This window comes from Vanessa cardui, chromosome 11 (genome assembly GCF_905220365.1).
Source record: "Vanessa cardui chromosome 11, ilVanCard2.1, whole genome shotgun sequence".
In the NCBI taxonomy this organism is placed as follows: Eukaryota; Metazoa; Arthropoda; class Insecta; order Lepidoptera; family Nymphalidae; genus Vanessa; species Vanessa cardui.
In genome coordinates, this window is record NC_061133.1 from 14589905 (window position 1) to 14604099 (window position 14195).

The 14195-nt window shown below is 33.7% G+C and overlaps 1 protein-coding gene across 1 annotated transcript in view; it reads right to left on the minus strand.

Annotated features, from left to right (window-relative positions):
* Window positions 1–2157: 2157 nt before the first annotated feature.
* LOC124533844 (somatostatin receptor type 2-like) overlaps window positions 2158–14195 on the minus strand; it is a 118347-nt gene continuing 106309 nt past the window's right edge. Inside the window, exons 4-5 of the mRNA XM_047109381.1 lie at window positions 4181–4229; window positions 2158–3967 (exon numbers count right to left, since the gene is read on the minus strand). Coding sequence (XP_046965337.1) covers window positions 2649–3902 — 1254 coding nt within the window. The 5' untranslated portion in view covers window positions 3903–3967; window positions 4181–4229 and the 3' untranslated portion in view covers window positions 2158–2648. The remainder of the gene's footprint in view (window positions 3968–4180; window positions 4230–14195) is intronic.

Genomic DNA, 14195 nt, shown 5'->3' on the forward strand with positions numbered 1-14195 from the left:
TTACTTTAACCCTAAAACGCTATTGCACTGAGAGAAGTATTGCAGCTAAAATAACGTACACAATTAAACGAAATACCAAGATCATACAGACGTTAACAAAATTGAATTAAAGGAAAGTCACGTTTTACGAATTTAGCCAATTAAAAGTTTTCCTGCGATTTCAATTTGCCCCACAAGCAGTGTGATAACCACTCATTGGAGTGGAAATGCTTATAACTTGAATATTACGAGCTGTCGGTTACACGAAAGCTTTAATTCGTTTTCTCATTATGTTCTATTTATGATACCAAGTCGATTAGCTTGATTAATTGATTTCAGTCGCTCATAATCGAACAAAATTTTTTTAATCAGCCTTCATGCCGTAATTAATTGTTTTGTAACTGTGAAGTTGTGTAAGTCGACGTATTGTATATTTACGTGTAACCTCATTTCTGTTGCTTTCCTGTAATTTGTAGGAGCGATTTCGCAAAAAAGGACGAAAGTATATAACACCCGCAGTGCGCTCGATGCTACAATTGGCCGTCCAATATCATCAAACCATGTTTCGAGACGATATAATATTAATGTTCTCATTGTTAAGATCAGATGATAAACTTCAAATTTTAGAAAAGTTAAATAAGTCACAGTATTCGCATACTGTGACTTTTGGTTATCAAGCTTACATTTGATTCATGTGTTTGTATTATTTTATCGTTCGGTAGTATCACCATATAATTTTAGCATTATTGGTAATCATGCATTATTCATATGCAAATACAAGGTATCATTTTACTCTACGAAGATTTGTTTTGACTCAGAATGTGTGTATAAGTATTTAGTAGTTGAATCTTAAATTATGTCTAACATGTAACGATGGCCGATGCCAAAAATTAATTCAATATGGTACTGATATACATCAGAGATTAGAAATTCGCAACAGTAGACTTGAGCTTAGCAATTGGTAAAGTTAGCACTCCTGTGCCTCAAAATGTTGACGCGACTTACTGTCGATCATTATAATACTTAATACCTTTATCTTATACGTAGTTACTCTTCGATAATAATAACGATTTTGACTGAAATCAAATCATCATAATTAATTTAACAGGTCATTCTTTTTCCTTCTTGTATTTTAAATCGTCACTTACGGGAGTTAAATTAACAAAAATATCATTTGGCTCAACTTGTTCAATAGCACATGCAACAATTAGCTACTATGTCGATAAAAAAGTATGTCATGTCATGGTGCCTTTTTTTATGTTACTGGAAATTTTGTTCTCTTAAGATAATAATTTTAAACGTTAAAGTCTATAAAATGTATATTAATTTTAATTATTATATTAATAGCATTTCATTTATGAATATATTTTTAATCTTTATTATTTGTATATTTTTAATAATTGCGACCTTATTTTCGTTATAACGATTTATTTAAAAAAAAAAAACGTTTTGTGACACAACCATTCTAAATATTTAGATTTGGTACCGGCAAAGTTTCTAACTGACATCAGAGTCGAGGGTTATACCGAAATGTTTCATTTTAATTAACAAGTTGTCCCAATCACGACTAATTGGCAACCGAATACTTACAAGTCCGTAACGTGTTGCTTTTTAAACTCTCCGCCACAGAACTAAAGGGTTATAATGTTGTTCTCAGTCTATGTGTCTGACTAAAGGGTTAGTTAACATTTTCTAACCACTCGCTCATTTATCTATAACAATTTAAAATATGTATAGTGAATTATTGATATCCTTTCGTCAATCGTTCCAATAAAACCTAACCGAAGGAATTTGTAAAGTATGCAAATTATTCGGATGCGGTGTTAAATTTAGGGTTATGAACTTAATATATGAAAATACTTGTAATATGGGACACAAAGCTCCCTTCGCCGCAATATCCTGATGGAATTGTATTACTATGGCTTAGTGGTCGGCTGCGACCCCGCCGGGCTCGACTCTATTCAGCTTATGTGGCTGTATTTGCGTATCCATCCACGTCGCCTGGCCTCTTCGTGTCTCCGACTCTGCCTCCTCGCCTCCTTACCCCCCAACTACATGTCGCCTCACGTGATTGATACTCTTTATGAGAGCTAATATTTTTCGACCGTGCCTATTCTCAACTTCACGAACCGCAATAAAAATCAGGGTATTCAAATAAGAAAATTTATTCATCACGAATCCAATTTTTTATTATAACTGTGACATTGTGACAATTGTGTGAATATTTACACGATATGTACATTTATACAATAAACAATATTAATGGTATACAAATTAACTATTCGCCTTGCGATAAACTACCTAAATATTAATAAATTCTTCGTTACAACCCTAGGCCAAATAACATCGTTTTATCCATCGATCGAACACTTTACAAGATACAATTTAAGACAATCACTTATAATCAATATCCTACCAGAAACTTGTACTCGTATACGCAGGTCCACACATTACATTTATTTTCGTAGAATATAAACCATTAAGAATTAAACCTTATTCTAAACTAAGTAACTCCGACAAGTGAGGAGACAGGGCTCGTGTCTCACGCAGCTGTCAGACACAATCACACATTTATTCCAGTCTTTATAAAACTAATCTATAGAAACAATTAAAGTGTCCTCCTCTAGCAGAGTAGCTGAGGCCTCGCGACACCGGCGCGAGGCCCGCACTCAAAGACGCGAATGCGAAACACCATTTGGTGCTATAAGCGGCGCCAGGGTGGATGGCCTTGTCTCCATGTGAAGAGCTTCGCTGGCAGCGATGGACCTCGAAGTTATTGCTGTAGACGCCTCCGACCTAGATCCACAAGCTCCTTCTCGTGGACCCGTGAGTCCTCGAGCTTCCGCTAGAGCGCGAGATTGGGCACGCGCCGCACTTCCTCCCTTCTTTCGGGGTATGACACTATTCTCAACATGCAACGTCGCATTGACGTCCTTTCCTGCTGCACAAGTACAAGCCTTTAAAAAACTCTTCTTGAAGTTGTCCGATAGGAAGGCGTACAGAATAGGATTCATCGCTGAGTTACTATAACTGAAACAGGCGGCCACGAGGAACACTGTGATCGTAATGCGACTGGCGCACTCTGTTGGTGGTGAATATATCAAAGCAACTTGAAAAGCCCAATATGGCAGCCAACAGAGGACATACACAGCTATGACTGTGAGTACTAATTTAGTCACTTTCCTGTGGGAGCGCTTCTTCTCTTTCGATTTGTTCTTAGGGCCGACCGTCTTTAACTTTCTTATTACAAGACAATAAAATACAAAGATAAGGGTTAAAGGTGATGCAAAGCCAAGTGCAAAAGAGTACAGGGTGAACGAGGCCTGCCCTTTATTGAATTCTCTTTCTGGCCAAACGATATTACACGACAGTCCATTTTCAGTTTGTATCAGTGTTGTATACATGAAAATGGGCGTCATAACCAACGCTGAAGCCGTCCAAGCAGCCGCTGAAACTATTCGTGAGACGAAAGGTGTTCTTAGACGGGGCGCCGCTATAGGATGACACACAGCTATGTATCTATCAGCACTCATGATGCAAAGAAATATACTGCTCGTAAATTGGTTGATCCCAGTGGATATCATATACGCCTTGCACATGAATCTTCCAAATGGCCAAGCTCGTAGCGACATTGTGACGATAAGGAATGGTATTCCTATGAGGAAGCACTCGTCAGCGATGGCCAAGTTTACAATGTACATGTTAGTCACCGTTTGCATTTTTGAATATCGAAGGACGACATATATGACCAGCGTATTCCCAAGTAAGCCGACGACACATACTATGGCGTAGAGGATCTGCGTCACAACGTATACGACAGGGAGGTTGATGTTCGGGCAATTTTCATACGTGCCGTTTAGAGTCCCATTGTGGTCGAAGGAGAAATTGTCGTGCCCATACATTTCCACATCTTCCAGCTCCATGGTTAGGTACTATCAACCCTTTTTTTTTTCGACGAAAACAATCTTGTCCACGAGCAAAGATTTACCTGTAATAATAACGAAGAAAAATATTAATTTTTCGTTAATTGGCGTAAGCGATCATAATATTTTTCATTATAATTTTGTATTTAACATAAAAGACTAGACGTCCAAACTTAGTTTATTTTCATTTCGTGAAAATTTTGGGGTATCGGTTTATTTTATAAACTTTTAATATTATTTGAGCGCTGCTGAATATTTAAAATTAAATTGAAACTTACATATTGCTTAAGCGGTTACAGTGACAGCCCCGACATCTTATTGTTGTATCTGAAACAAGGGAGAAAACAAAACTTTAATATCACCAAACAACTAACAGTATCAGCGAAAAGTTCAACTTTACAGTTTAAATATATTTTTCCAACATATGAACACTATTTTCTATTCATCTAACTTATTATAATATGAAATAGATTCTTCGAACTGTTAAGAAGTTTATGTACTCGTGTATTAGCTTATAACTAAACTAGCGGCCCGTCCCGACTTCGCACGGGACGTAAGCGTTTTTTTTATATTTTAACATTAAAGTATATATATTTTTGTTGCTGTTTCCCGACATGTTTAACAATTATCGATCAATTTTAACTTATTAACACAAAACCTTAAACCTTCCTTATGAATACTAATCTATTAGTGAAAACCGCATGAAAATCCGTTCAATAGTTTTAGAGTTTATCGCGAACATACAGACAGTCAGACGCAGCCAGGGGACTGTGTTATATAATATTTAGTGATAAAGTGACAACTGCACAACAAAATAAATGAGAATTATTTTCCATGAAAAAAATACAATTTATAAGGCTTAAGGATCTGCCGAGCGATATCGACGACTGCAGTACTATTTAATAATTTTGCTGTACGGAGAACACACGTGTGTGATGCGTAGTAACACGAAATTTTACTTTTGATTATGTTTAGAGGAATATATAGCGCGATAAATATATATAGGAATATATACCAAACGCATGTACCTAATTAGTACAAAATATTCATAAATGTTATGTACCTCGCGAATCAATCTGTCTATTAGTAAATGGTAATAATAGATTAACAGATGTAAATGGTACTCGAAGAGATTAACGGAATTATATATAATCATGATGGATTTAATTATACTATAAATAGGGATAAAATCATTTCACATTACAAAACATGTATTAGTGTATGTTATTGTGTATATAATAGAGATATATATTATAAACACATATTTATAGATGTAATAAGTATAAGTATTAATGTGTAAATATTTGTATGTAACTTTATGACAGCACCGGCTACGCGGATGATTTTAAAAATCACTCTCAAGTTGGGTTGTCTGGAAGAGATAGCTAATTAGCCATAAGTTCTTCCATTCTTGCATTTTACTAATGTGTTAATACTGAGTATATAATCCTGAGTTCTTTTCTTTTCTTTTAAAAATATTTCGTTCATTTGTCTTTAATTGTATTTAATTAATTGTATTTGTATTTAATTTAACGCGCATATTAGTTACTTTAAAAGGCTGCTGACAAGGAACGGATACAAAACTAACGCTAATAGTATTCCCAGTCGTCGTGTTTACGCAGAGATGATGGGTTGGCGCCGGCAGATAGTGTTTTGTCTTCAATTAACGTCACGCGGTTTGTGTTATTGTTGTAACGGATTTAGACTGCGTACTATTTCGTTCTGTGTTTGCATCCATTTGCTATCTCATAACATTAAATGATAATCGTTGCTTTAGTGGCTAGATTTTAAGGGTAGTCTTAGGTTTATGCCGGAGTTCGGGCCAGTCCATCCATACCGGATTTTTGTCGAATAGCTCTGGGTAGTGAGCCACGAAAATAATACGTATACTTGATCTACTGTCTCAATACATTATATGAATGTCTCTGAACCTACAGACAGGCACTATATTGTATCTTGTGACGCTGTTTGGTCCCCATAACTCAGACACGAGGACTTCCGCAACATTATTAGCTAACGCCAAAATGTTTAATGTAATGTAAAAAAAGGCACGGGCATCTGCGAGCCTGTACGTGTTGTAAACTAAATAAATAAAAAAAAAAACATTATTAGGTAGCGTTATTTAAAAAACACAACAGACAAAGCAGCCGAAACCGTCTAGCACGTTTTAAGTCACGAGTTCAATCAAACGCTCAAATTTGATAAGTATACCCAAAAATTAGCGTGTCCTCGCTAAACAGTTCGACGAATACTAATAGATATTTTATTTCTCTGTTAACTAAGACTAGTGCTAAAATATATCGGATAGAATTTTTTATGAAATAAAATATTATTTTAAATACAATTTTAATAACGTCAAAATAAAGTTTATAATAACAATAAATCCTTCTTGCCGCAAGGCATCGTTCTATAATAAAAATCCGCAGAAATTTTTAACTTTGCCGTTTCGTACAACACATAATACATTGGTAAAAAAGGCATAATATTCGATACAAGATTTTATAGATGATAAAAAAGCGTGGAGTTAACACCTGTTGAGATCTGATTATTTTTAATTGTAAAATGACGATTCAAAAATGCTTGTAAAATCCTACTTGAATAAAGTTTATTTTGATTTCGATTTTTTTTTTAATTATTGTAACGTAAATTTTCAAATCCTTGGTACCATCAAAAACCGTTACATTGGTTATTTACCTTTGAAGTCAGATAACAAAACAGTGTGGCAATTTTCCCCATCATTTAATTATTTAATTTCATACGATATATCAAACAATTTATTTAAGATTCGCTGCCAAAGTACATTTTATAAACACAATCCATACCCGAGTGACAGCGCAGTGACGCAACACGATCAGTGCGAATGAAAAGCGTTGTTTATTTACTATACTGGTTAGGAACACTCAGTGCTCAGATTACTCAAGACAATATTGTCTTAGCTTCATTATTCCATTTTTATTTGAAAATTTCCAGCACATTATCTTGTTTATAATATTTTTATTTTATCACTACATATTATAAAACAAAGTCCTTTGTCCGCGTCTGTCTGTATGTTCGCTATAAACGCAAAAACTACTGAATGGAATTTTCATGCGGTTTTCACTAATAGACAGAAGGCTTCATAAAGACGGTTAAAGTTTTTTGTGTGACTAAGTTGAAATAAAATGACAATTGTTAAACGTAACGGAAAAAAGCGATAGAAAAATATAAATAAAAGGTAAAAATATTTAAAAAAATACTTATATCCACCTCTGCGAAGCCGGAGCGAGAGAATAAAAGCATTATTATCTTGCGCTCGCTGTGATGCTGCTTTTTGGTCATGGTTAATATTTATTATTTATAATTAAATCTAGTATGGAACTATTCCAGTAAGATACCTTCTCCAGACCGGTCACGGGAAAGCGTCGTAAATCAGTGTTGGCTGTTTCATTTGGGACAGATCACGATTGCAGACGTTGAATATATTTCATTTTGTTTATTGCATTTGTGCGTTTGTTTATAGATGGCTACATAGGTTTTTTTTTTTCTTGTGATATTTGTATTTTTATGCACGTGCATATACAATATGCACAGTGTATGTACATGATGAGCCGAGATGGCACAGTGGTTAGAACGTACATCGTAGCGTAAATGTTATCCGATGATTGCAAGTTACAACCAAGGCACGTACTTAATTTGTGTCTATAATTCATCTCGAGCTCAGCTGTAAAGGAAAACATCGTGAAGAAACCTGCAAGTGTTCAATTACATCGAAATTTGCCACATGTGAATCCACAACCCCGCATTGGGGTAGCGTCGTGGGATATGCTCTTAACCTTCTCCGAAAAGGGACAAAAGGCCTTAGCCCAGTAGTGTGAAATATACAGACAATTTACTATAAAATAATAGTGTTACTATTATTATAGTGGTAACGGTGTATTTGACTTAAAGAAAGTTTTTTGAAAATTTTATAACCTATTATTACTACGATTTTCAATTTTTACTAACACGGAAGATATTAGCATTCGACAGATGTATGTTTACATATTACATACAGGATTATGTTAAATCGATTGACCGATTATGCTAAGTAGACTTTAAACGTTGAGCTCAGTTTCGATGTTTCTAGAAATATCTGGAATAATCCTTTAACTGGACGAGATACACCAGCGAATGAAATAGATCAATTTGTCTAAAGGTCGTGAATTCAATCGAAGCCAGTCTCACGGAACTTCAAAGTACTAAATTGGTGTAATCAAATAATCTGATGCAGGGTGACTGTTCTAAAGTCACTTTGTGGTTAACCGTTAACTGAGGTTTAAGATTGTAGCCAATATGTTAGCCATAGGAATTGTCATTACTATTATTAGATACTTCTAGCATATGTCAGTCGTAGAAGACCATCGTTGACGTGTCGTCCTCGACATCGTAACACTGACGATACTTTGTAATATATTTCGTATTTTTCGAATAACATCATCATTGCATAATAAAACAAAGTCTCTTAACGCTGTTTATCCTTATGTATGCTTATATCTTTAAAATTACATAACATTTTATTTAACAGATGATGTACTTAAGAGGAAGATTTATATGTATGTAATACACGCACAATATATTAGAGAATGACTGAAATACTGTGAACATTGTAAGTCATTCTGCAGTATATTTAGTATGAGCATTGTAATTAAAAAACCGTGGAGTTAATACCTGTTGACTTTCAAGCAGGATATATTAATTTAAATAATTGTATTTAACTAATATAACTTTGTATTTATTAAATGTTAAAAAAGAGTAACTACTGATTTTCTTGCCGGTTCTTCTCGGTAGAATCTACTTTCCGAAGCGGTGGTAGCTTCACTTAATTGTAAAATGACGATTCAAAAGTGCTTGTAAAAGCGTACTTGAATAAAGTTTATTTTGATTTTGATTTTTGAACGGTGTGAAGCCGGGCGGGTCGCTAGTTAATCATAAAACTTATCGTTTAATATTGTTTTATAAAATTTTAAATATAAATCATTTGTAAGAGCTAATATGAATATAGTATATTTAATTTCATATTTTTGATTTTGTAATATGGTAATTTGACGCAGTACGTGTGCACATTACTTTTCATAACCTTAAACACAGCGTACGTGTGAAGCAACAAAGCGTTTGTTTATGTTTGTACGGAAATATTATTTGTTATTACGATAATGGTAATAAATACATGTGAGTGGGCTACGCTTGCGTATTCTCAATATAACATAGTATAGAATTCAAATAGATATTCGTATAAACAAATAAACCAAACAGTTATTTTCTGATTGTTTTCATGAACCTGTTATAAATAGTTTGTTTTGAAAGGGATAGGAATTGTTGAATAACAAATATCTTGTTTTAATTATATGCCAACGTAGGTGCAAACTCAGTTTTAACTCATGGCTAGAAACCGCGGAAATATAAAGGCGGTCGGTGTGAAGAGCTAGGGAGTGAAAACTGAAGAAAGACTTAGTGGGGTAAATTTATACTAATATTATAAATCTGATAGTAACTCTGTCTGTCTGTTCACGACCAAATGCATTTGATGAAATTTGAATTTCAAGGAAGGACAAAACGAGCGAATCCGTGGGCTATAACTTGTCTCCTATAACATGTTGACGCCCATTCGTAACTTCCACGCCGTAATTTTGATGAAAAGTGAATTAATAAAATAAAAACTAGTCAAGAGTACAAGGTTTCCAATACTATAGGATACGCAATGGAAAACTAATACGTGAATAATGTAAACAACAAATAACCATTTTAATATGAGAATAAAATAGTGTAGATATTTGAGTACTAAAATCAACGCGAATACAAAAGTCATTATAATGAAAAATAAACCATCTATGAAAAAACTAGCGACTTATTAAATGTACTAAAACTCAGCTATATTACAACGTAGATTTATAAAGTGTACTAAAACTCAGCTGGATTATAATATCGCTGGAATCAAATGTTGTTTAGATTCGATTCGATTCGAAAACGAGATATTGGTGGATTCGGAGGTTAAATGAATCTTATTTTTCTTGCTAATTCTTCCTGGTTGAACCGGTGATAGCTTCACTTAATACAGTTGTTAAATGATGATTCAAAAGTGCTTGTAAAAGCCTACTAAATAAAGTATATTTCGATTTTATTTTTTTGATTTAATTGAAAATTTTAATAAATCATGACAGCGAGTGGTACTCTTGACAATGATTCAGCAAGCGCAATGTACTTTTAATTTGACACAACAATTAATTAATTATATATAAAATGAACCCCACTTACCAGCTATTACTGATTATTTGTAAATATCTAATGGGAAATAAAGGCTTCACATTTGCGAACGCAATACCACTCAATGGCTGATAACGCTCATTTGAAACGTCGATAGGTAGAAATCATACCGGTTCCTAGAAATGATTAATTATTGATTCAAGTCTAACATATGTATGAAATTATACCGTTTGAAACTTGTTTTGTTTCCACGAATGAGGTATTATAATACATGTATTATATTAAAATCAATATTTCTATTAACTTTTGTTCTGTGTAACTAGTGATGATAATACTCTTAATTAGGGAATTAATTAATTTCATTTAAACAAATAAGTTGCGAAATCCCTCCATTAGTTTGGTTAGGATCGTAAGAGGATACATCATATACATATATATAACTATGTTATTGGTACAGGTGTATTAAAATCCTACACTCTGTATTTGTTTTATTATAATGGAATGTATGTTATCTGAGTGTTAAGTTTCGGTTTCTAAGCGTAAAACAGATTAATACTAAGTTCTTTTTATATATTTTTGTGGAATTACACATCGCTGGATATTGGATTGTTTAAATTAACATGCCTAAGAAAGCATGTAAAGGGCTCTACGCCTGGACTCTCTCTGTTATCGTATTGTCGTATCAACAGACTATGAGACTAAGGTCAAGGATAGTGCACTTGTAATAGTACAAGCATAGCCTTAATCGACCGGTGTAGTCAATTAAATTAACCAATTAATTTATAGGTAATGTAATTTGACATGGCGTTATAACGATTATACATCTAAATCGTGACTCAAAAAATAATCAATCAAAAATGTTTAGATATTTAAAATTTATGATGAAATAATAAAATACATACTTTTCTATATGAATACTTTAAAATATTCACACACGCACACACTATACTTCAGGCAGTCATGTAAATAGATATCACATCACTATTATTATTAGTTGCATATATAGAATGCTACACATGGAGCACAGATTGAAGTCAATAAAATGTAAATCTATATATTATTATGTTAATCAAGCGCAAACATTTTAATTTCTATGTGACGCCGTGCGTATGACAGACCCGGGACATTTGCTCAGACAAAGTCTAACTTTATCTAATATGTAAATGTCACTTTGATATTACTATGTGAAGTTTCGTTAATATCAATTCGCATAGACGGCGAGACGCAATATTAAATAAACAAATCACAACAGACGTATTGTCCGTGCCCTTGGCATCTTTCTATTATTTTAAAATGCCTGAAAGTCTTTATTTGGAGTCTGTACAATCGTCATAACAGGATGGCAAATTTAGAATTTGAAATATGAAATATTTTTGTTTCGTTACTTTTTTTTTGAAACAATAGTGTTTTTGTATGTTTCATTGGTCCATTTAATATGTTTGGATCTTTCACAAGCGGCTTCGCCGATTGGTGGAGGTAATACATTTATCAAATTATTTTACGAAGTATATATTTTTCTAACATTGTTTTATTTTAACGTCCTGAGCACATAGTTATATAACTGAGAACCTTATTCTAGGTTGGATTAGAGGAATCCGCTGACACCTTTAGCTATGATTTGCGTACCCTACCCACCATCTCCAAAATGTAGTACAAACACGGTCTTGTCAAAGATTTATTACAGATAGGTGAATAACGAAACAGGCAAGTCCGCCGAAAATAAATTCAGTTTTCGCGTCCATTGTCAAAGGGACATTACTTTTTTATGCCCTAATACCCTAAAAGCGAACGGGTAACCTAGGAGAGCACGGCGTATTATTTGGGACTTTTTTATGAGTCATCCTTTTTTACTTTAGCGGCGACTTTGTGTGGGCCCGGAACAATTATTTTATATTGACCCTTATATTTACTTATTTATGTTTGTATAGTTTGCTATTTCGAGAAATAGGAGATACTGGTTAGATAGCTAGTTTGGTAATTTTTTTAATCGAATAGTACATTTTCCTTAACAAGAATAACTTCTATGTACTTAATATAACTATGTACATAGAAGACATAGTTATATTATGTACATAGAATAGAACACAATATAACTATATTTGTATAGTTTGCTATTTCGAGAAATAGGAGATACTGGTTAGATAGCCAGTTTGGTAATTTTTTTAATCGAATTGTACATTTTCCTTAACAAATTTAACTTCCAACAATACTTCCTTTGACATATAAGGTGAAAAACATTAAAAAATAACAGATTTAGAAGGATGTCCTTCAGTTTTATTTTGTGTCTAATAAAGGACGTGTACGCGCCTCATCTTCTTGGATACCAATTACCATCACGGGTGATTATGAACAATAATCTATGGACACCAGCTTTCCACACCTCAGACATTTATTGCAGAATTGTATATGTTAATATACTTACATATTATCAGGTAATTCTCAAAAATCGATGAAATCTCAATCCGACACTACCGGATATATTACTCAATGCCACGTGGATTGCTCAATTTAATCAGTCTTCGACAACTTTTCTCGTGGTTGGTTTGATGATCTAAAGTTGGTAAACTCAAAACCAGGTTGTAATGATATTTAAATTCCATGCAAACCTCTAAAGGTCGATATGAAATCGACACAAGCATCAAATGCCTAATTCGTACGTGACCTAATACGTCTTATCATTTGCGCCTCGTGGAGACTTGCCTCGCGAAAAAATATGCCAATTCGAATATGTCAAGAAAAGTAAAAAGTTGAGCGCTAAATATATGGAATTTGTAAAAAATACGTCGTAGGAATTTTAGAATTCTAGATTATTTTATATGCAAATATTTGTTAGGTCCTATTTTAGTCCCGATTCATGATATTATTTTGTAAGAATATGAGAAAAAATATAAATGAGATTCATTGGATAATAGAACAAATGTTATTATACATAACAAACACTGTCTGTTTTTGTTATGATAGCGATATTTTAAGAATTTGACGGCGCATGGTGCGCCATCATGTTTTTCGTACTGGCTGGAAAAGAGTGTCAATGGAAATCGAACGGCGCTCTAGTGAAGCGTCGCGGCGCTGGTAGCGAGGCAGCCATCTTGAATGCAGTTACATTTAAGATTTCCCGCGCACCACGTATGCGACGAATCGCTAATTTCCAACAGTCTGTATTTTAAATAGATTTAGTGTTTATATGTGTTTGTGATATTTTAACATAAAGATATTTATAGCTACTGTGAAATTATCTGTGATTGATTTGCTTAATTAAAACTTTACTGAATTTGTGAACAATACTTTGAATATACGCCAACTTATAATTAATTATTCTGATATTGGCAGTAAAATGTCTATAAATTATACTGTTTGACAATTTTTCTACATAATAACCGGCATAATGTCACAGTGTTGCCATATACAATATTGCATAAAAATCAACACGAATAAGCCACGCTTATTAATCATATCGTACATTATAACAGACATCCTTCAAACTCTTGTACCTAAATTTATAAATTAATAATACAATTTATTATATGTAGCAAATATGAATACTGAACATTATTAAACAACTGCTCATAATTAATCAAACTTTCTGTAGCGGTTAGTTACTAAAAGTTAGTACAATGTACGTGCTTTATTAGCTAAATATCGACATAATAATAATAATACGTAACGTCCAGAATTTCTAAACAAAACCCTTTTACATGTCGGTATGAAATCGACGCGGAGAATGTCCATTCGAAGGCACGGGCGCGATCTTTATTAACATATTGTTAAGTCAGTTCTTATATTACGACAACCGGAGAGGGCGGGTTCTCGTAGGTTCGGTGATGAAGTAAAACGTCGTGAGTAAGCTCGTATAAGTCACTGAGTCACTATGGAGTAGCGTGGTGGAAGCTTCAAACTTTCACCTCAAAAGTTGAGAAGGCTTTAACCCAACTGTGGGAAGGCAACTTTATTTTAGTAAACCATGATCGTCAGTTTTAAACGTATGCAGCACATATTCTGTGATCAGTTTAAGTCATCCTAAGACTTACTCAGACTCACACTGATAAGCACCATTAAAATTGGTAAAGTTATACA